This window comes from Hemitrygon akajei, chromosome 14 (genome assembly GCF_048418815.1).
Source record: "Hemitrygon akajei chromosome 14, sHemAka1.3, whole genome shotgun sequence".
Classification (NCBI taxonomy): Eukaryota; Metazoa; Chordata; class Chondrichthyes; order Myliobatiformes; family Dasyatidae; genus Hemitrygon; species Hemitrygon akajei.
This window is the reverse complement of record NC_133137.1, coordinates 30,952,537-30,977,187: the sequence shown is the minus strand read 5'-3', so window position 1 is coordinate 30,977,187 and position 24,651 is coordinate 30,952,537. Positions and strand designations below refer to the sequence as shown.

Here is a 24,651-nt window from a genome sequence, read left to right as displayed (position 1 = left end):
TTTCTGCTGGTCAACTCATTCCACACTCATACCACCCACTGGGTGAAAAAGTTCCGCTTCAGGTTTCCCTTAAATATTTCACCTTCCACTGTTTCATCTATGACCTTTAGTCTCACCCAAATACAGTGGAAAAAGCCTGTTTGCATTAACCCTATCCATACCCTTCATAATTTTATATACTTCTATCAATCTCTGCTCATTCTCCGACACTCCAGTGAATAAGGTCCTAACCTACTCAGCATTTTCCTATAAATTCAGGTCCTCAAGTCTCTTCAATATCCTTGTAAACTCATTGTACCCTCAATCTTACTGATATCTTTCCTGTAGAGAGGTGACTAGAACCCCACTCAATATTCCAGATTTGGTCTCACCAATGTTTTACACAACTTCAACATAACTTTCCAATTCCTGTACTCATTACTTTGATTTATGAAGACTAATGCCAAAACTCTCTTTACCATCCTTGAAAATTATGCCACTTTCATGGAATTATTGTTCTCTATTCCCACATTCTTCATTGCTCTATTGTGTATGTCCTACCCTGGTTTGTCTTCCAAACCTCACATTTGCTTGCATTAATTGCCATCTGCCATATTTCAACTGATTTTTTCCAGCTGGCTCTAATCCCCACTCCTCAAGCTTTGATAGCCTCCTTTGCTGTCCTCTGTGCTCTAAATCTTTGAGCCATTTGCAAATTTGCTGATCTAGCTTGGGGCATATTATAGTCCAGATTGTTGATATAGATGTTAAACCACAACGGGCCCAATCCCTGTGGCATACCACTAGTCACAGGCTTCCAGTTAGACAGAGAACCATCTGCTGCCACTCTTTGGCTTCTCCCATAAATCCAATTCAAATACAGTTTATACTTAATCCTGAATGCCAATTGACTGAACCGTCTTGACCAGCCACCCATGCAGGACTTTGTCCTTACTAAAATCTATGTAGACAAAATGTCCACTGCCTTTCCTTCATCAACTTTCTTGGTAAACCTTCTCAAAAAAATCTCTTATTAGATTGCTTTTTTTTGACACCCCTCCAGGGAAAATAATACAGGTTTGTCCACCCTCTCCTCATAGGCAATTTTTCCTAATGCTGGCAACATTTTGATGAACCTCCTGCATCTTCTCCAGAGTCTCTGCATTTTTCATGTAATGCAGCAACCAGAACTGCACAACTCTCCAAATATGGCTTAAACAAAGTTATACACAGCTGAAACATGACTTCCTGATTTTTATATCCAAAGCCCTGACTGATGGAGGCTAACAAGCCATTCTCTATTTTTACCACCTTATCTGCTTGCGTTGCCACTTTCAGGGGGCTATGGACCTGCACCATCGTATCCCTCTGTAAACCAATGCCCCAAGGGTTCTGCCATTTACTATATATTTCCCCTTACATTTGATCCCCCAAAGTGCAACACCTCACACTTGCCTGAACTAAACTAATTTCTATGCCCATATCTGTAATTGATCTTAATCCTGCCGTATTCTTTGACAAATTTGTCCTTATCCACAACTCCACCAATTTTTGTGTCATTTGAAGACTTACTAATCAGCCCATCTGCATTTTTTCCAGATCATTAATACATCACAAACAACAGATTTCCCAGCACCGATTCCCACCGAATGCTATTGATCACAGACCTCCAAAGAGAAACACTCATCTACCGTTATCTTTAAAAACGCAAACACGAGGAAACCTGCAGATGCTGGAAATTCAAGCAACACACACAACCAGTTCCCCTCTACCACCCCTCTCCTCCGTCTAGTGGAATTAGACTCTTAATAATTTCTCCTTTGGCTCCTCCCACTTCCTCCAAACCAAAGGTGTAGCCATGGGCACCCCCGTATGGGTCCCAGCTATGCCTGCCTTTTTGTTGGCTTTGTGGAACAGTCCATGTTCCAAGCCTATACTGGTATCCGTCCCCAACTTTTCCTTCGTTACATAGATGACTGCATTGGTGCTACCTCCTGCACAAATGCTGAGTTCGTTGACTTCATTAACTTTGCCTCTAACTTTCACCCTGCCCTCAAATTTACCTGGTCCATTTCCGACACCTCCCTCCCCTTTCTTGATCTTTCAGTCTCTATCTCTGGAGACGGCTTATCTACTGATATCTATTATAAGCCTACGGACTCTCACAGCTACCTGGACTATTCCTCTTCCCACCCTGTCGCTTGCAAAAATGTCATCCGCTTCTCACAATTCCTCTGTCTCCGTCACATCTGCTCTTAGGATGAGGCTTTTCATTCCAGGATGAAGGAGATGCGTTCCTTTTTTAAAGAAAGGGGCTTCCCTTCCTCCACCATCAACTCTGCTCTCAAACTCATCTCTCCTATTTCACGCACATCTGCCCTCACCCTATCCGCCACCACCCCACTTGGGATAGGGTTCTCCTTGTCCTCACCTACCACCCCATCAGCCTCCGGGTCCAACATATAATTCTCCGTAACTTCCGTCACCTCCAACGGGATCCCACCACCAAGCACATCTTTCCCTTCCCCCCCCCCTCTTTCTGCTTTCCACAGGGATCACTCCCTACGCGACTCCCTTGTCCATTCATCCACCCCATCCCTTCCCACTGATCTCCCTCCCGGCACTTATCCTTGTAAGCGGAACAAGTGCTACACCTGCCCTTACACTTCCTCCCTCACCATCATTCAGGGCCCCAGTCAGTCCTTCCAGGTGAGGTGACACTTCACCTGTGAGTTGGCTGGTGTGGTATACTGCGTCCGGTGCTCCCGGTGTGGCCTTTTATATATTGGTGAGACCCAAAGCAGACTGGGAGACTGTTTTGCTGAACACCTACACTCTGTCTGCCAGAGGAAATAGGATCTCCCAATGGCCACACATTTTAATTCCACGTCCCATTCCCATTCTGATATGTCTATCCATGGCCTCTACTGTCAAGATGAAGCCACACTCAGGCTGGAGGAACAACACCTCCAACCATCTATAGGAAGAAGTACAATCGATGTTTTGGGCCGAGACCCTTCATCAGGACTAACTGAAAGAAGAGCTAGCAAGAGATTTGAAAGCGGGAGGTGGAGGGGGAGATCCAAAATGATAGTAGCAGACAGGAGGGGGAAGGATGAAGCTAAGAGCTGGAAAGTATTCCATCTGAGTAGCCTCCAACCTGATGGCATGAACATTGATTTCTCTAACTTCTGTTAATGCCCCCCTCCCCTTCTTACCCAATCCCTTATCTATCTTCTATCTATCTATGATTTCCCTTTTTTCCTTCTTTTCTCTCCTTTTCTCTCTCTCTCTCTTTTTTCTCTCTCTGTCCATCCCACAATCACTCCTTGTCTGCTCTCCATCTCCCTCTGGTGCTCCCCTCTCCCTTTCTTTCTCCCTAAGCCTCCCGTCCCATGATCCTTTCCCTTCTTCAGCAGTGTATCCCTTTTGCCAATCAACTTTCCAGCTCTTAGCTTCATCCCTCCCCCTGCTGTCTACTACTATCATTTTGGATCTCCCTCTCCACCTCCCACTTTCAAATCTCTTGCTATCTCTTCTTTCAGTTAGTCCTGACGAAGGGTCTCGGCCCGAAACGTCGACAGCGCTTCTCCCTATAGATGCTGCCTGGCCTGCCGCGTTCCACCAGCATTTTGTGTGTGTTGCTTCTACTACTATCTTCTATGTTCTTTGGCCAAGCCAAGTCGCATGGATTCCCTGTGTCTTAATCTTTTGGATCAGCCTGTCATGAGGGACTTTCTCAGATGCCTACTAAAGACCATATAGACAACATCCACTCCCCTACTCTCAACAATTATCTTTGTCGCCTTTTTTTTAAGAAAAAGTAATCAAGACTGTATGACTTGACTCACACAAAGCCATGCTGACTGTTCTTAATTAGTCCATGCTTTTCCAAATGCGAGTAATTCCTTTCAGGTAACTTCCTTACACTGTTGTGAAACTCAACAGCCAATCATTTGCAGGGTTATCCTAATTGCCCTTCTTGAACATCAAAACAATGTTGGTTTCTCTCCAGTCCTCTGGCACCTTGCATCAGTACACTGTTTACTTGCAATAAATGTCTTGCAACAGAGCTTTGCAATTTCAGCAAAAGTTGAGGCTGAACTTAATTTTGAAAGTAGTTGCCCACAGTTTGGTCACTTATGGTGTGAACAGTGGGGAAGTGGAGTAAACCAGGATGAGGAACCCATTCAGAATCAGCTATTTTTCCCCATAGCAGTGCAATATTAACTGACTAAGTCCTGTATTCTGCAATCCAAGTCATGTCTACTCACAGATACCATTTTCCAGAATCTTGCTTTCAGTCCTACCCCTCTAGCTGTTGGGTCTTGGCATCATAGACAAGCATTCAGAAAACGAGTAGGAGCTAAACATCACCCCGCCCCCCCCCCCCCAAATAAAACAAAAAGTTTCATCAAATAAAATAAAAGCTAGAAAGTCAAGAAGAACTATTGTTACTGTGTTATTTGTTGTATCATATGACATGGGCGATTATGGCCTTTTCATGACCATGACTGTTCTTGGCATATTTTTCTACAGAAGTGGTTTGTCATTGTTTTCTTCTGGGCAGTGTCTTTACAAGACGGGTGACCCCAGCCATTATCAATACTCTTAAAAGATTGTCTGCTTGGCATCAGTGGTCGCATAACCAGGTCTTGTGATATGCACCAGCTGCTCATACAACCATCCATCACCTGTTCCCATGGCTTCACGTGACTCTGATCGAGGGACTAGATGGGTGCTACACCTGCCCCGGGGGTGGCCTGCAGGCTAGCGGAGGAAAGAAGCGCCTTATACCTCCTTTGGTAGAGATGTATCTCCGTCCTGCCACCCAATGGGGAACTACATTTGACATGAAAGCCAGCAATTGTTGCTTAAAAAAACAGAGAAATTAAAGGTCTTTAAGTCCAATGTGCCAACATAATTCTTAATCCCAAATGTCTACACAGTTTCCACATTCCTTTATTTCCTTTTTACATAACTGTTTGTCTAGCTTATTGAATAATGAAATCGTCTCTGCTTCCGTCACCATCAGACGGATAGATTGAATTGTAGATTGCAAAATTGTCCAGCTTGGAAGGAGGAACAAAAGCATTTTATCTACTGTAAGAGGTGAAAGAACATTGAGCTCTGTGATATAGAGGTATTTGAATATCCTAGTGCATGGTTTATAAAGGGGTACTGTACAAGAACAGTGACAGATTAGGAAAACTAACAGAATATTATCATTTATTGCTTGCAGAACACAATGCAAAACTAGGGAGGTTATATTTTATTTGTATAGGACATTGGTGAAATTATGTCCTCTTCCTCATGCATCGCAATGTTCTTCATAACAATTATTGCCACCCCTCTCCAATCCTAATGCTTAATCTTCTCTCCTACCTTATTTGTGTATGTCATATGTAAGACTATTGAGTATCCATAGTCCCAGTCCTGGTCCCTGATATGACCACATGGTCAGAATTGCATTGTATCTGTAGCTCTCCGAATTAGGAGCAGGATTAAACCTGCTGTATGATATAATGAAATCACCACTAATATAATTATATCTTCAACACTGCATTCCTGGTCAACACCAACAATTTTTCACTCTTACTTTTCAAATCTATTTAATTCTACTTTCAATATATTAAGACTCTGCTTTGGCCACCTTTTGTGAAAAAGAGTTCCAGAGATTTGTGACCTTCTGAGAATAAGAACATGATTTATCCCTGACTTGGACAAGAATTGGGAAGTTTTCTATTAGCATATAAATAGTGGAGAGCAGTAAGATGTAAGGTAGGAATGATTTGAGTCCAAAATGAAGATCCATTCTTGAAAATGGAAGGCATGGCTGAGGTAGTAAATGAGTAGTTGGTGTTTGTCTGTATCAAGGGAAGAATTGTTGCCACACTTATATTAAAAGAATAGGTTGTTGATGTGGATAAAATTTTGATTAAAAAAAAGCAGCACTAGCAAAGCTAGTTGTTATGCCATTTGTCTAAATTTTATGCATCCTGGGTTGAAGGGGAGGTTAAAGGTAGAAGTTGCAAAAATACTTGTCATCTTTCAGGATGAGGCAATTGCAATAATCCTCCTTTTTCCAAAGATGGAGCAAGGATAAACCCTGCAAGCACAGACAAATTTAACTTCTGTGGTGGGAAGAAATAGTGAACTTTTTTTTTGATTGAAGGAGGGTAGATATTTATGTTCTACAATGTACTGAGCTCTGTTTTTCCTGAATTATATGTATAATCATTTTCAATAACTTGCAAATGGGATGAATCAACTGAAAAGTGAATGGAAATGCAACTGAAGAATTATGTGCATTTATGGTCCTTCTGCTGCAAAAGAAAACAAGACATGATCTCACTGGAGAGCATGGATAAGAGGATTGGGGGTGTCATAAGGGTTTCAAAGGTGACAGGGAGAAGGCAGGAGAATGGGATTGAATGGTAAAATAAGTCAGTCTTGACTCAATGGGCCAAATGGCCTAATTCTGCTCCTATGTCTTATGGACTTGTGGTCTAATATTCTTGTGGAATAATGATAGACCTTGAGTTACACTGTTGGAAATAGAAGCATACAGAAGATTAAGTTTAATGAAGTTCAACATCAAGAAATGTTGGCAGGAAGAGAAAGGACAGGTTAGAAAAGATTCCGTTCTAAAAGGGTTACAGGAGAAGAAGACCAGGCTCTATATCTACATGAATCTTTGAAAGTGGGAGGGCATGTTAAGAAAGCAATTTTAAGAAATACAAGAATCCATGGTGCTGATCTTCATAAAGAGAGGCTCAGAGTATAAAAATCGCAGATGTTTTGATGAACTTTTATTAAACTCTGAAATAAAAGCAGAGAATACCTGAAACACCCAGAAGCACAGTCAGTATCTTTAAAAAGACAAACTGAGTTAATGTTTTAGCTGGAAAACCTTTCGACAGTACTGGGGAAAAGAGAAAACGATTCCGTTAAGTTGTCAACGGGGTGTGGGAGGGATGGATAGTGCACAGGAAATATTTGTGACAGGATGAGGTCAGGGTAGACTCCATAACAACGTGGCCTCATTTTCACTATGGATGTCCAATCCTTATGCACTTCAATTCCCCATCAAGAAGGCCTCAAAGCCCTCCGCTACTTTCTTGACAAAAGACCTCACCAGTTCCCCAACACCACCACCACACTCCTCTGGTTCACGGAATTGGTATTCACACTTAATAACTTCTCTTTTGGCTCTTGCCACTTTCTTCACACCGAGGGTGTAGCTATGGGCACTCGCATGGGCCCCAGCTATGCCTGCCTCTTCATGGGTTATGTGGAACAGTCTATGCTCCAAATCTATACTGGTACTGCTCCCCAACTTTTCCTTCACTACTTTGGCGACTACATTGGTGCTGCTTCCTGCACCCATGCTGAGCTCGTCAATTTCATCGACTTTGCCTCTAACTTTCACCCAGCCCTCAAATTCACTTGGTCCATCTCGGACACTTCTCTCCCCTTTCTTGATCTCTCGGTCTCCATCTCTGGAGACAGACTGTCCACTGACATCTTCTATAAACCCATGGACTCTCATAACTATCTTGACTATACCTCTTCCCACCCTGCCAAATGCAAAAACGCTATTCCCTATTCCCAGTTCCTCCGTCTCCGCTGCATCTGCTCCCAGGATGAGGCTTTCCGTTCCAGGACATCTCAAAAGTCCTCTTTCTTTAAGGATCATGGTTTCCCTTCTGCTGCCATCAATGATGCCTTCACCTGCATCTCCTCCATTTTCCTCCTGTCTCCACAACAGGGACCGTGTTCCCCTTGTCCTCACCTACCACCCCACCAGCTTCCGGATCCAGCATATTATCCTCCGCAACTTCGGCCACCTTCAACAGGACCCCACCACCAAGCACACCTTACCCTCTCTACCCCCTCTGCTTTTTGCAGTGTCGTTCTCTCCACGACTGCCTGGTCCACACGTCCCTCCCCACAGATCTCCCACCTGGTACTTATCCCTGCAAGTGTAAGTGCTACACCTGTCCCTACACTTCCCCTCTTACCACCATTCAGGGTCCCAAACAGTCCTTCCAGATGAGGCAACACTTCACTTGTGAGTCTGCTGGGGTCATCTATTACATTGGATGCTCCCGGAGTGGCCTCCTCTACATCAGCGAGACCCGATGCAGATTGGGGGACCGCTTCATCGAGCACCTCCACTCCGTCCGCCACAACAGACAGGATCTCCTGGTTGCCACCCACTACAACTCTGCTTCACGTTCCCATTTGGATATGTACATACATGGCCTCCTCTACTGCCATGATGAGGCCAAACTCAGGTTGGAGGAGCAACAGCTCATATACCGTCTGGATAGTCTCCAGCCCCTTGGTATGAACATCGAATTCTCCAACTTCTGGTAATTCCCTCCCCCCCCTTCCCATCCCACTTTCACTCTGCCTCCTCTTCCAGCTGCCTATCACCTCTCTCATGACTCTGCCTTCTTCTACTACCCATAGTGCTTTCCCCTTACATTCCTTCTTCACCTTTCCTGCCTATCTCCTCCCTGCTTCCCCTTACCCATGCCTTGATCTTTCCTCTGATTGGTTTTTCACCTGGCACCTTCCACCCTCCCCCCACTTTCTTTATGGGGCCCCTGCCCCCTCCTCCTTCAGTCCTGACAAAGGGTCTCGGCCCGAAACATTGACTGCTCGTTTCCACGGATGCTGCCCGACCTACTGAGTTCCTCCAGCTTGTTTGTACATGTTAATTTGACCACAGCATCTGCAGTGTCCTTTGTGTTTATGAAGAAAGGCTTATTTGAAGCTAGCAAGTATCCAACATCTGGAATGCATTGGCTGCCAGCATGGAGAAAGGAAGCTGAGTCTGAAGGGGAACAGATCAGTACTTGAAATCGTGGAAGAAAAAATCAGGGATGCTGGGCAAGTTTGGAGTGAGACTACCTGCAGTGCTCTTGTAGTGATCCAACGTCGACTTGAATTGCCTTGTTCCCTTCCATAAGGTCTATTGTATATTTCTGTGGTAGTCTAATTTTACTTGAATTCACTTGGAATAATACCTTAAGCCTTTTACCTTTTATTTTGTCACCTATGAAGTGTGATTGGTGATGTTTACGTTTGGCCTTCTCTCAAAAACCTGGTATTACTACTTTAAGAAAGATTACCTTCATGCTGTTACAAAGGGATAAATTGAGATAGTGCCAAGAAGCCTATTGAATCTGCCTCAGTATTGTAAAACATAGCAGGTCTTTCTAGGTTACTGAGGTGGGCCGTGTACAGTTTTGGGGGTAGAGAAAAACGAGGAGTTTTTACCACAAATTCCTTATCAAGCTCCCTAAAAGTTTGCTTGATATCCTGTTGAGCCACCACCAATTGGTTTCTGTTGTAAACAAAAGAATGCCCTTTCATCTGTTCATGCCATGACTCCATCTATACACTTCATTCTCCTGTTAATAATATGTGAGCAGATAACAGCATTCCTGACTAATTTATTGCAAACAGATCTGTGTTTCTCTCATGCAGTATATAGTAGGAGGGAGGTTATACATGTTTAAAGAAATGCAGAATTTTCAGCAGCATTGAATAGCTGATAAGTCAAACAACAGGACATTATTATTAGAGGAATCATTTCCTGTCTAGCAACCCACTAACTTAGTCAACAAGCAGGTGGGAAATCTTGCAGAATAAAATTGTACTTGGACATAACACAATGATAGTCTGGCAACTGGAAAATATAGTGGATTGATGATGCTGGATGTTGGCACTTGAGAGAGGAGTGGGACCAGAAGAAATCTTGGAATAGTGAGCACAGAGGCATTAGACTGCTTGGTAAGGCAGAGATCGTACATGTGGAGTGGCAATGGGTCATAATAATGGGAGATGCTCCTGAAGTGAAAAAAAGCCTGACTCTCAGTTATCCCTGGATCCAGATCCTCAAACTTCTGGCAGCTGCTGGTTTCCTGAGTCCCGCTTAGTTAAGTTCATATGGCTACCAAAATATGATGAGCTGATTCTGAGGCTTTGGGCCTACTCTGGGCTGCTTCAGGGTTCGGCTCTAAGGTCTCATTTTGTTTTGGAAAGTTGTTGCTTGCTTCCGTTGTCTGCATGATTTGTGTATATTTCCCTTTGTCAGTGCAGTGGGTTTGGTCTTTATTGTATTGTTTTTTGAAATTGAGTTCCAGACATCCCTCCTCTCCCAGAAGTTCTGGGAGACTCCTGCATATTGATAGTGGCTCCCTGACGCCTGCAAATTATATACAGTATCTCGGAAATCATTTTATTTTGAGAGGGAGAGGAAGAGGAAGAGCGAGAGGGAGCATCCTGATTGGTCTCTCTTTGTGTTGAGTAGACCTATCAGTTTTCTCTGTGGGCGGGCTTTACAGTCCACCTCAAAAATAATGACAGTGTTGCTTGCTGCACTGTTTGCAACAGTTGCCCATGGTGGGAGGTGAGTTTAACAGGTGTCATTTGTTCATTAGCATAGCTAACATAATTTAACCTAGCTGGCTAGCTGCTAAGGAGCTACTCTGTTGATGTACTACGTGATGAGGCCAAACTCCCTCTAGATTGCTTAAAGTTGTAATAGAATAAATAAAGACTGCATGATAATATAAGTAATATAATACAAGTATATATTTTAATGTCACATTTTCTGCATATACCCAAATTGGTTTACAGATTAGACAAAACCACCAAACAAAGTATTACATGCACACTTGGAGGTTGACCGCGGGGAGGGGGGGGGGGTGGTGCTATCTCCCTGAAAAGAGTTTTTGTGGGGTGGGATGTCTGGGGTTCTTTTGGGTTTTTTGCTTTGTGGCTGCTGGTAAGCAAACAAATCACAAGGTTTTATATACATTCTTTGATAATAAATGTACTTTGAAAATCTGAACAACAGTGGACAAATGCAGGCATTCCGTAGTACAACACATCCTGCATGTGACCCTGCATACACCACAGTTACAGCTAAAGTAGGAATGCCCATAATGGTTTGCAGTTCAGTATTATGAATGTGCCAAGTTAACCACTTCCTTCATCTGGACCCTACCTCATTCCCAGGAAATCATATAGTGTTCGTAGTATTTTAAATGATTTGTATGTTTGCACTTGTCCAAAGTACATGACAAGAGACACGAGAGACCACAGATGCTAAATCTAGAGCAAAAACAAACTGGTGGAGGAACTCAATAGGTCCAGCAGAGGAGGAATTGTTAAATTCTAACAAAGTATGGGGGCAAATAGAAGCTTTTTAACCTGATCCCTGTGTTGGCAGCCGTTCATTATGTAATGCATATCCATACTTGCGTTCATTGTAAATTTGTTGTGTTGTAAATTCATGGTTTCACAGGACTTCACATGCCAGACCACTGGTTCACAACTGCTTAATGTACTTCTCAACTTTAGATTAGGCATATGACTGCCCAGAACTGACAAATATGTGATATATACGGTATCAGCACAGACACAAGGCACCCACCCTATGTCATGTCATGCAACAGGATTGAGAAAATATTTGGTTACGTTGGTGGCAGATCAGGCAACTCTTTGATTTGTGAGTAGTATATTAACTAATATTGCAGTACTAGCTGGCAATGAGCTACACTGTAAACACTGAATACCCCATCACTGTTTGAATTGTAATATGCCAGTGCAAATGACCCATCTACAGTCAAGACTGAAAGTTTTTAATTTATGTGTCTTTTGATTTAGCACTTGCTTGTGCTTAGTTGAAATAAATGAGACATAAGTAAAACAATTTGTAACACATAAAGATAACTCAACCTGCCACATTATTGCCCAGTTAACAAAGATATGAATGTACTATAAGCATTGTCCAGGCTAGAAGTGAGAAAAAACATATTATTATGCTTCCTATAAATTGTGATTGGGCTGCATGAAAAATGCTTTTAAGTACTTGATTGTGCTGATTACCTTTCCAAATTTGAGTTTTGCTCTTCCACAATCCACTCTTTATTTTCCTTAATTGTCCATCCTTTCCAATAAATTGGATCCAACTTCCACTCCATTAAATACAACTATAGCCAGTGTTACTACAAATATCATTATAGCCTAAAAAGGTTGGGTTATATTTCTTTAAATTGCCCAAGGAATCCTTTACCCATCTTTTAAAGAAGTTGAAGATGCTGAAAGAACCAATTAAAAAGTGCTTGAGCAGATAATCCAATTAACTAACAAAATCAGAAAGTTAACTGAAACAACACACACAAAAAGCTGGTGGAATGCAGCAGGCCAGGCAGCATCTATAGGAAGAAGTCCAGTCGATGTTTCGGGCTGAGACCCTTCAGGATGAAACATCTCGAAGGGTCTCGGCCCGAAACGTCAACTGGACTTCTTCCTTTAGATGCTGGCTGGCCTGCTGCATTCCACCAGCTTTTTGTGCGTGTTGCTTGAATTTCTAGCATCTTGCAGGTTTCCTCGTGTTTGCGAAGGTAACTGAAATCACAGTCATCTTGGGTCATGAATAACTTTGTAAAGGTAATATTCTTGAGAAAATATTCACTTCTAGCAACAATTAGGATGTATGTAAGACATTGGTTTCCATATTGTATCGTCAAATAGTGTTCAGTTTATAAGACAACTATAATAAATAGTAATACTTTTTCATTGCAGATAAAGGACTATGAAAAGTTGGACTCTGAAGAAGATCGTTTATGTAGAAGTCGACAAATCTATGATAAATATATAATGAAAGAATTGTTGTCCTGTTCACATGTAAGTTTACTTCTATATTGAAATAATTGTTTTGTAAACTTCATTTTACAACTGCAAGGAGATTTGAATTGTATGCATTACATACAGTGTCACTATATTAGGTACATCTGTGCACATATTCGTTAATGCAAATATCTAGTCAAGCAATCATATGGCAGCAACTCAGTGTGTGCAAGCAAGCAGACAAAAGGTTTAGTTGTTGTTCAGACCAAACATCAGAGTGGGGAAGAAATGTGATCTAAGTGACTTTGACTGTGGAATAATTGTTGGTGCCAAATGGGATGGTTTGAGTTTTTTCAGAAACTGCTAATCTCCTGGGATTTTCACACACAACAGACTCTAGAGTTTACAGAAAAAAACAAAAATAATAGATGCAGTGAGCAGCAGTTTTGTGGTGAAAGCCCCTTGCGAATGATAGAAGTCAGAGGAAAATGCCAGGCTGGTTCAAGCTGCCAGGAAGGGGACAATAACTCAAATAACCATGCGTTCTCACATTGGTGTGCAGAAGAGCATTTTTGAACACACGACGTGTTGAACCTTGAAGTGGATAGGCTACAGCAGCAGAAAACCACAAACACCAAGATCCACATCTGGGGAATTTTAGCTTTGCTATGAAAGTATGATCAATTTCACCATTCCAGACCTTAATTGTTCCAACATTCTAGATCATATATGTCAAACTCAAGGCCCGCAGGCCAAATCCGGCCCGCGGTGGAATTATCTTTGGCCCGCGAGATAATATCTAACTACTATTAAAGCTGGCCCCAGTAATCGAAGCGCCTATGGCGTATGATATGGCTAATGCTGAGTTTATTCAGGTACCAGGTTTTCAGGGTTTTTAGTGTTTATTCGGCAGTCTTCTTCATAAGAAACGGAATTTGTAAAGTGAAACACTTTGTAGTTATAGCAGAGACTGAGACACATGAGAGCAGGCTGAAAAAACGGAGGCAACGAAAGCTGTGTTCGCACGCGTCCGACTGATCTGGCCCGCATGAAGCTGCATTTTGCTCAATTCGGCCCGTGACCTAAAATGTGTTTGACACCCCTGTTCTAGATCAATAGTCAGTCACATTTCCAAAAACAAGGATCTGTTGTTTTATCAAAGGATGAAATTTGTTAGACTATATTTGAAATACTGTTTAAATTTGTTAGAATGCGCTTATGATGGAGAAAAAAGTTGATGCCAAAGTGATGTGTTAATTCATCTAATATTACCAGAATTGAGAGTCTTGAGAAGTTAAAAATTTATCCATGTTAATGGAAGTAGATGGTCAATAAATTGCTAAAAGCTGGATGTAGAGTTAGCATTCTTGCTAGACTCATGAATTTCAAAATATTTATTTATAGAAATGTTTTTGATACATTAAAATGAGAGAAGGTGTTAAAGTAAACCCACTACTTGTTCTATTGCAGCCTTTCTCCAAACGAGCAGTGGATCATGTGCAAACCCATTTGGCTAAGAAGCAGTTGCCACCCAGTCTCTTCCAGGTGTGTCTAAGTTAGCAATAGCAAATTTACTTAAAAAGGCATCTTATGCTACATGCTAGCCTCTTTTTTAAAATGTGGATTCAGTAGTCCAGGACAAAAAATGAAAACAAATAAGTCTGTCATCTCTTTTGTCTTCCATCTAATGACTGTAACCACTTCTGATGGATTATTTTACACCATCCTAACATTGGGACTCATAATGTAATATTTAACATCACATAGCAGCACCTACCCTTATGGGGTGAGGCCAACTCGACACACATAGCCAGTACACACAATTTAGAGGAATCACGGCAGTCGATGGGCATTGATCCACACATTTTTATTAAGATCCTTTCTGGACTGTGCCTCTAATGCCTGAGTAACGCAATATTCAACTAGATCCTGTATAAAACAGGTTTTATTAAGGAGGTGTTTCTCTTTTGTTTCAGATTTGCTTTAAAATGGATCCACTGCATTTGGATGTAATAAGATTGAGTTTTACAATTAGTAACAAGCTCTCTTGATCTTGGCAAAATTATTGAAACTTAGCTTTAGCAATCTTCTCAGAAAATATGTGGAAACTATTGACAGCATTCTCCTGGTGAAGCTTTCTGCACTTTGAGCATCTTCCACATTCTGAGGTGCATCACATGATGCAAACAAAATATTCTTTGTCTATAACTTGAGAAAAAAATGGGCATCTGTTAATTCATAGACTTAGATAGAGCTTTCAAGCTCCTAAATGATTTAAAATATTCAATTTCCAAGTCATCCAAAATGAGACAAAGTAATCTGAACCGTTGTAAATACACTCATTGGTTACTTTATTAGGCAAACCTATACAGCTGCTCGTTAATGTGGCAGCAACTCATAAGAAATAGCAGCAGGAGTGGGCCATCTGGCCCATCAAGCCTGCCCCATCATTCAATAAGATCATGGCTGATCTGTCTGTAAACTCAGCTCCATCTACCTGCCTTTTCCCCATAACCGTTAATTCCCTTACTATATAAAAACCAATCTAACTGTTTTATTAAATATATTTAGTGAAGAAGCCTCAACTGCTTCCCTGGGCAGAGAATTCCACAGATTCACCACTCTCTGGGAAAAACAGTTTCTCCTCATCTCTGTCCTAACTCTTCTCCCTGAATCTTGAGGCAATGTCCCCTAGATCTAGTCTCACCTACCAATGAAAACAACTTTCTTACTTCTATCTTATCTATCCCTTTCAAAATTTAGTATGTTTCTATAAGATCCCCTCTCATTCTTCTGAACTCCAGTGAGTATTGTCCCAGGCGAATCATCTGTCCTTGTAGGTTAACCTCCTCATCCCTGGAATCAACCTGGTGAACCTCCTCTGCATTGCCTCCAAAGCCAGTATTTCCTTCCTCAAGTATGGAGACCAGAACTATACACAGTACTCCAGGTGCAGCCTCACCAGTACCCTGTATATTTGCAGCATGACCTCCCTGCTCTTGAATTCAATCCTTCTAGAAATGAAGATCAATACATATAAGCATGCAGACATGGTCAAGCGATTCAGTTGTTCCTTTTCAAATATCAGAATGGGGAAGAAATGTGATCTAAGTGACTGACTATGGAATGATAGTTGGAGCAGATGGGGTGGTTTGAGTATCTCAGACACTGCTGATCTCCTGGGATTGTCACCCACAATAGACTCTAGATTTTATAGAGAAGGGTGTGGAAAAATCACAACACATCCAGTGAGCAACAGTTATGTGGGCAAAAATGCCTTGTTAATGAGAGAGGTCAGAAGAGAATGGCCAGACTTTGTTCAAGCTTACAGGAAGCTGACTATAATTCAGATAACTACGTGTTACAACAGTGGCATGCAGAAGAATATCTCTGAATGCACAGCACTTCAAACCTTGAATTGGATGGGCTACAGCAGCAAAAGATCACAACCATACATTCAGTGGCATACTTAATAAAGTTGCCACTAAGTGTGTGTTCTAACAATTTCCAAACACTTCAATTATTAAAAAATAAATTGACAAGTTTTTAGCGATTTTATGGAAAATAATGGATCATTTTAAAATTAATTCTCTGTGTAAAAGTCCGAACATTTATCAGACTCTTACTGCAGGCTGTGAAGTTCATTCCATTCCACTAAAATCCACCTTGGGAACTGGTGCAGAATTATTCTGGCAAGTAAATCATTTAGCCTGAGTCCTTCGTGTCACAATGAACTCCACGAGTCAGGTGATGAATTAGTGTTGAAGAAGGTATAGCATTGTGTTAGAGTAAATTGAGTTTGGAATGGTCCTGAATTAAAGTGTTTGGAAGTAAAGGAATCTGCTGAGATCATATTGTTAAAAAATCAGAACAAGAAGGCATAATTTAAAACTTGGAGCTATTTAAGAAATTAGTCGCAGGGTGTTTTATTTCCGCACAAACAGGCATGATAATCTAGAACTCTTTTCCTCCAAAGCTAGTGGTTACTGTGTCAACTGAAATTTTCAAGATTGAGATGAAAGGATTATTTTTGGTGTGTGTACAAAGGTGTTAAGGGATATGATGCAAATAAGACTAAATGGATTTTAGTGTATGCATCTTTCACAAATTAATAGTATGATGGAACAGTCTTGTAGGGCTATATCATCCACTCTTGTCCTTTGGCTCCTATGACCCTGCCTAAATAACAACAGATTGATTCTGAATTTCTGAGTCTCCACAATAAACACTATTATTGGGCCTCAGGCAGCACTTTCCTTCCTCCTCACCCACGCATCTGCATCCCACAGCCTTCACATTGAAATGGCTGGCGAAATTTCCAGTTCAAAGTCATATCCCCCTCTGAGCTTTACTATGTTTTATATGTCAGCTTTTGCTTTAAAATGCTGGAGAATGCTCCAGCTAGAGTTATTAAGTTAAAATAGAGATAATGTGAATCAACAAACTTTTTTTGGACGTGTGAGAGTACAGTATTCTGAAGCTTGCACTAATCAACAACCTCAAATCTTGTGAAAATTCCAACATTGGCAATCTGTTAATTATTGCTCAATTGTCATTTCTTTCTAACAGCCATACATTGAAGAGATCTGTGACAGTCTACGGGGAAAAATTTTTCAGAAATTTATAGAGAGGTATGTACAAAGTTCACTGTGTGTGGAAGGTATAAACTTCGAATGTTTAAGGAAGGTATATGTGTTGCAGCTGTTGTTCATAGAGCTATGTAATACACAAATAATGTTTCTAGAAATGTACATACAATAGGAATACTACAAAGTGTGCTGGGCAAATGTTGTTGACAAAAGTGGTTCTCATTCTGTGAATGCCTTTCTTGATAAAATTATTTGTAAGAATGATGTTTATGAAGTATTTCATCCTATGCAAACACTGCTGAGAATAGAGTATATGTTATGCAACTGCCCAAGGTTTTAAGTAAATCTAGAGCAATACACACAATGTGCTAGAGGAGCTCAACAGGTCAGGCATCATCTGGTGATGGGTCTCAGGCTGAAACTGACCAGCTGAGCTCCTCCGGCACGTTATGTGCATTGCGCTAGATTCCCAGCACCTTCAGTACCTCTTGTGTAATATGCACAGGTACATCTATGCGCAGGAGGAACGTAAAACTGAGTTAATTCACAGGTGTTCTCTTCAGTTTCTTGTGATTCATTATATGGGATCTATACTTGAATTATTCTTGAATATCTGAAATAAGAAATACAAAGGTATGGTCATGGTGGGAAATGGAGCACATAGGGAATGGAGTATCAATAAAACTTTCCAGATCTGCAAGTTAGAAGGGTATGTTCCAAGAGTGTTGATGTTAAGGATCATTGTATACACATAGCATAATTTTAGTGACCTCAATCTTTCAATAGTCATGGGCTTTGATTCAGATTCAGTTTATTGTCATTTAAAAACCACAAATGCAATGCAGTTAAAAAATGAGACAACGTTCCTCCAGAATGATATCACAAAAGCATATGACAAAACAGACTACACCAGAAAATCCACATAACGTTTGGCAATCCCCAATCCAGAGTCCGGAGAGGCTGCTGCATATTAATATCACGCTACCATCTTAGCGCGTTCCCTGGAAAGGAGCTCCAATCCCATCAGACAAAACAAGACCAAAAACTAAAGCTACAAGACCTTCACAAAACCACATAGTTACAACAGTGCAAACAATAGCATAATTGATAAAAAACAGACCATGGGCACAGTAAAAATAGTCCAAAGATGATAAAAGACTATAAGTTCAAAAGAAACCACCACACAGATTCCACAAGTCCCCAGGGTCCCGCTTTGACTCATCATCCCACGCCGGCAGCAGAAGGGAATACCCCCGCTATGGACTTCCACGGCGCCGCCCGACTCAGCCTCGCAGACGCAGTACACAGTGAAAGCAACCTGACCACAGCGGATCAAAGCTCCGTCGAATCCAACCTCGCAGACGCGGTACACAGTGAAAGCGACCTGACCGCAGCGGACTCTGAGTCCGTCGAACCTCCGAGCCTCCGATCATCCCCTCCAGCACAGCTTCTCCGAGCACCATCCTCTGCCGAGCGTATTAAGACGCCCCCGCCAACGGCCATCGGCAACGCGACCCCGAGGACTGGGGGCCTGTTCTTCCCAGCAGAGACCTGGACCTCACAGCAGCAGCAGCAATGAAGAAGGTCTTCCTGGAGATTTCCAGATGTTCCTCCGTGCTCCCACGTCCGTTTTCAACCGATTATGATTGCGTACGGCACCCCGCTTCACAAATAACAGATAATAAGCTCTGGAGTGGCCGCTGCAAGCTGCATCGCGCCACCATCTTGGAATTGCCATCCACCTCATGATTACCAGCATTCTCTCTATATTCTACTGTCTCAGGGTATCATCAGACAATAATTTACTCTGTAGCTATATTTGCAGGCTGTTCACCATTTGCTTCTGTGAAAGAGACAGAGAAGTATCATGTAATCTTGCAATAAGGTGATATGCTTGCCATGACTGAATAGCTGAGGTATAGGATTGGTAGTAAGTATATCAGTGTGAATGAAAGTTGGAGCAGTACATGAGAATTGTAATTGAGGTGTTAATGGAGGTGCAATGCATGAAGCAATATATGTATGGAATTTTTCTTGCTGAACTGATGAAGTTCTAGGAGGTAATCAAATTTTAGTATTCAATGGCATTCACCTTCCTGATACCTTGTTCCTTTGCTGCTGCATCTCAAATCGGGATAGTTCCTTGGTCTCTTCTAATGGAGCAATTCAGATGTGCTATTAGATCTGGGCTGCTCTGAGGGTTTCTCTAGTTGTACGTTGACTTCCATGAGTAGTCCTAGACAAGTGTTTTCATAACACTTGCAAAATGCTGGAGGAACTCAGCAGGTCAGGTAGCATCTATGGAAAGGAATAAATGGTCAATGTTTTGGGCTGAGACCCTTCATCAGGACTGGAAAGGAAAAGAGAAGAAGCCAGAATAAAAAAGTGGGGGAGGGGAACAGGGACTAATAGGTGGAAAAGGTAAAGGACTGAAGAAGGAACAATCTGATGAGAGGAGAAAAGGAAGGAAGGGGGCAGACACCATGTGGAGTTGATAGGTAGGTGAGGAGAAGAACAAGCGAAAATTAAAGAAATTGATGTTCATGTCATCAGATTGGAGGCTACCCAGGCAGAATATGAAGTGTTGCTCATCCAACCTGAGAGTATTATCATTGTGGCAGTAGAGGAGAATGTCAGAAAGGGAATGGTGATTGGAATTAAAATGGTTGGGCACCAGGAAATCCTGCTTGTTGCGGATGGAGCAATGGTACTCAACAAAGTGATCCCACCAATTTACGTTAGGTCTCATGAATGTAAAGATACATGTATTGGGAGCACTGTATACAGTAAATGACTCTGACTGACATGCAGTTGAAGTGTTGCCTCACTTGGAAGATTTGTTTGGGGCCCTGAATGGAAGTGAGGGAGGAGATTAATGTGTAGGTGCCGAGGGGAGATTAGTGAAGAGGTACGAATGGTCATGGGAATCATGAAGGGAGTGATCCTTGCCAAAAGTGGAGAGTGTGAGGGAGGTAAAGATGTGCCTGGAGGTAGTGAAGTTGGGGTGAGGGCAGATGTTCAGAAAATGGAGGCGATATGGTTGAGGGCAGTATTAATGATAGAGGAAAGGAAACCCTGTCCTTTGTAGAAGGAGGATACCTCTGATGTTCTGGAAAGGAAAGCCTTATCCTGGTAACAGACGTGTCAGAGGCGAATGAACTGAAAAAGAGAATGGTATTTTCAAACTTTGAACTCGTGTGTGGGATTCCAGATGACACTGATTTCATGCCAAGGGCCAAACTGCCACACAGAAGGTATGAAATTAAATGTTTGAAACATTGTCTGAACTTTTCAACACTTTTGAAGATCTAATGCTTGTTGTATAATCTTGCTATCATGATGGGATACTCCCTACCAAAGCAAAATGAAGAGCAGCTGAAGATCTGGAGCAGGAGAAGGGTGTGAAGAAGAAAAAGGAAGGTCACTAACTTTGCACTGCACCTGTTTGACCTCAATGTTAGTGAAAACTTTGACAATAACAGTTCTTCATCATATTGCACAGCGCAATATACGTGAAAAACAGTGTCAAGGAGGGTTTTTGAGGAGGTGACTATGAAGCTGTGAAGGCAAGGAGGTAGACATTATACACATTGACTTCAGTGAGACGTTTGGGGTTCGAGGTATTTTGACAGAATGGATTCAAAATTGGTTTAGTGATAGGAGGGCTGATTTTCTGACTGGAAGTCTGTAACCAATAGTATACTGCAAGTACTGGCACTTACACTTTATTATATTTGTGACCGACTTGCATGAGAATATTTGTGGTGTGGTAAGTACATTTGATGATGATAAGAAGATTGATGAAGTTGTAGATAGTGATAGTGTGGTGGATGCCTAAGGATACAGAGCGACAAGGAACAGCTGAAAGGTTGGGTGGCAGAAGGGATATGATCCAGTCAAATGGGAGGTCCTCTAAAACTGGCTAGACACGCACGGTAATTGGCAAGGACCACAGAAACATTGATGTGTGGAATCACCCTGGCATATAATTTCAGGGCTCCCTAAAAATTGCAACACAAATGATTATGGTGTTGAAGAAGGCTTTTAGCTTGCTTCATTTCATGGACGTGGGTACTGAGAATCAGAGTTGGGACATCTTGTTGTAACTCTACAGGGCATTGATTAGATTGCAATTGGAATCATGCCACGACAAAGCCAACCTCAGGGTGGAGAAACAATACCTTGTATTCCATCTGAAGGCTTCTGACCTGATGGCATGAATATTGATTTCTCTATCCGGTAAATTTCCACCCCCCCCCCCCACGCCCCCTTCCTCTAACCTTTTACTTCTTCTCATCTGCCTATTACTTCCAGCTGTGTCCCCCCCCCTTCCCTTTCTCCTCTCCAATCAGATTCCTTCTTCTCCAGTCCATGTTCTTTCCTTCACTTCTGCCTTTGCCTATCACCTTCCAGCCAGCCTCTTTCCCCTCCCCTTCAACCTTTTTATTCTGGTACCTTTCCCCTTCCTTCTCAGTCCTGAATAAGGGTCTTGGCCCGAAGCATCGATTATCTATTCATTTTAATAGATGCTACCTGACCTGCTGAGTTCCTCCAGCATCTTGTGTATGTTGCACTTGGAATATTGCTTGCCACTCCAGTCACTATGCCATAGATGTGGTTGTACCTGAGAGACCACAGAAGAGATTCACCAGAATGTTGCCTGGAATGGAGGGCTTTAGTTATAAGGACAGATTGGATAGGCTGGGACTGACCTCACTGGAGCACCAGGAGGCTGAAGGATGACCTTACACAGGTTCATATAATTATGAGGAGCATAGAGAGTGTAGAGAGTCATAATCTTTTTCCAAGGATAGAGAGTGTAGTTCGAAGGTGAGAGGGGAAATATTTAAAGGAGATCTGAAGAGAAAGTTTTTTACACAGTGCGCTGAATATATAGAACAAGCCGTCAGAGGCGGTGGGAGAGGCAGATACAATCGTAGTGTTTAAATAGCATTTGGAGCAGCAAATCATAAAAATGAGATTCTGTAGATGCTGGAAATCCAAAGCAACAGACACAAGATGCTAGAGGAACTCAGCAGGTCTGGCAGCATCTATGGAATGAATAAACAAATGAGGCTGAGACTGTTCTTTGAACAGATTTGGGGCAGATACATGGATAGAAAAAGAATGGAGGGATTAGGGCCGAATTAATGTGGATAGACTTCTCAGTCAGCGTGGCTGAGTTGGGTCAAGGGGCCTTTCTTTGCTATACAACTCTATAGCTTTATGACATAATATAAACAAAGCTAATCTTATAGTTCACACCATGTAAAATGTAATACGTATGCTAGTTAACCCCTTGGTGCATGTCCATAGTATCTGTCTTCCATTTGTCTGCCCATTGGATCTGCTCAGTGACTTCAGCCAGGCTGGTGAAGGACAGTTGAGCGTGATCCTGGAGGATGATCTTAAGCTGCTCTTCGTTTGGCTTAGGATGTATAAGTGACAGCATGGTGACCCCAGCATTCTAAGTCGATGGAAATAGCCAGGGCACTGGTGGATGTCTGGGATGAGAGAATGAATGTCATCTTCATAACAGAGGATAGCAAGTTCGTTTGCCATTGGCTCAGTGCCACTCCTCCACATTAATATCTCAGCTAGCCCAGTCATCTGTTGTTTGACAGATTATTGGTCTAATGTAGCACATTGCAGTGCTCTTAAGTTACTGTAATCATGGCAACCACTTGCACTGCAACAGAAGCAGGAAAACAACCATGACACACTGTATCATAAGTTCGGCGTACAAATCTGGAAAATGAATTACCTAGCACATCCATAGTGGAAGGATTTAAGATGTAAAGCAATAACTTCAAGAAGAATAAATAAATCTGGAAATTTAGAACGAATCTTGCTAGATTATCCTTGACTTCCAAGTCTACCTTTTCTTCATGAATTTATTGTCTCAGTATCTGAGGCTTGCTTTTTTTGATCCACAGATTTCTCATTTTTGATTTCTTTTTCAGTGACAGATTCACTCGTTTCTGCCAATGGAAGAACGTAGAATTAAATATCCATGTAAGTACGTTAGTTACTATGAAGGTATTTACAGTATGAGTTGTCTTCCACACCAGTGCTCACAACTTGTAGTGTTATTTTACTGTCTGGTAATATATATAAAGTACTAGTTTTGTATTATCTGAAGCTCCATCAACTTAATCATTCGCACACTGAAGGCCTCCACATGAAAAACAAGAAATCATGACCAGTGGTTAGTGCAAAGCATGATAAGGGTGTTTCCCTTTTTTTGCAAAAGTGATCACACACCAAAGTAGTGATGTAATGGAATATGGTGCTGTAAAGATGGAAGTTATTTGTTTCATCTTACTTATTGGGAAGCCATCTGTGCTGATTTAAAAAAATATACTATCTTGAATTCCAAGGTTTATTGTTTGTAACCAGTTTTAAGTATTTTCAACCATCTGCTGCTCTTTTTGTAAAGATTGCTGTGGCCTTAAAGTGGGCACGCGTCCTAAAACTGTTCAGCTTTCATTTTAAACCTGGAACTGGTGGTCTATCTTTTTTGCTGCCTGTGATTCTTGTTTCACCAAGGTGGCACAATAGGGTACAGTTTATTTTCTTCTCTCAGTGTTCGGATTAATGGGCTCTGTAATTATCAACAGGAATTGTCAGTTTAACTCGGGGCTGATATTACTGAGGTTACTGAAAAGGATTCATTTGGTTACCTTATTTCATTATAATTTAAAGCCAGTTCTACTTACTAATATAAATATGCACCAAGAAGGAGAGGCACTCTAGTCATTGGACAGCTGATGAGTGAGAATTATAAAGTCTACTAGGTAGGGCCAGTTCCATGCAGTCTGTTTAGCAGTACAACTCATTGAAGACAATGTATGACGTTACAAATCCTGCTTGAAAGATAATGCAGAACCGGTATTCCCAACCTTTATTTATGCAATAGACCTCTACCATTAACCGAGGGGTCCTTGGACCCCAGATTGGGAATCCCTGCTTATAGATTCTAATGTAGAATCCACATCTTTCAGAAGACACATCCAGAATTTAGCCAACCCACCAGCCTCCATGTCCAGCACATAATTCTCTGTAACTTCCACCATCTCCACTGGGATGCCACCACCAAGCTTTCCGCAAGGATCACTCCCTACACAACTCTCTTGTCCATTTGTCCTTCCCAACTGATCTCCCTCTAGGCATTTATCCTTGCAAACAGAACAAATGCTACACCTGCCCCTACACCTCCTCCCTCACTACGTACTTCACCTGTGAGTTTGTTGGGATCATCTATTGTATCCGGTGCTCCTGGTGTGGCCTCCTGTATATCGGTGACACCCGATGTAGATTGGGAGACTGTTTCGCTGAGCACCTGTGCTCTGTCCTCAGAAAAAATGGGTTCTCCCAGTGGCCATTCATTCCATGACCTCCTCAGTGTCATTCCATGACCTCCTCTACT

The 24,651-nt window shown here is 41.9% G+C and overlaps 1 protein-coding gene across 2 annotated transcripts in view; it reads left to right on the top strand.

The window, feature by feature from the left end:
• grk3 (G protein-coupled receptor kinase 3) overlaps positions 1–24,651 on the top strand; it is a 268,143-nt gene that overhangs the window by 141,233 nt on the left and 102,259 nt on the right. For both annotated transcript variants that reach the window (XM_073065740.1, XM_073065739.1), the window contains exons 4-7: positions 12,589–12,690; positions 14,104–14,178; positions 17,203–17,264; positions 23,186–23,237. In XM_073065740.1, the coding sequence (XP_072921841.1) occupies positions 12,589–12,690; positions 14,104–14,178; positions 17,203–17,264; positions 23,186–23,237 (291 nt within the window). The remainder of the gene's footprint in view (positions 1–12,588; positions 12,691–14,103; positions 14,179–17,202; positions 17,265–23,185; positions 23,238–24,651) is intronic.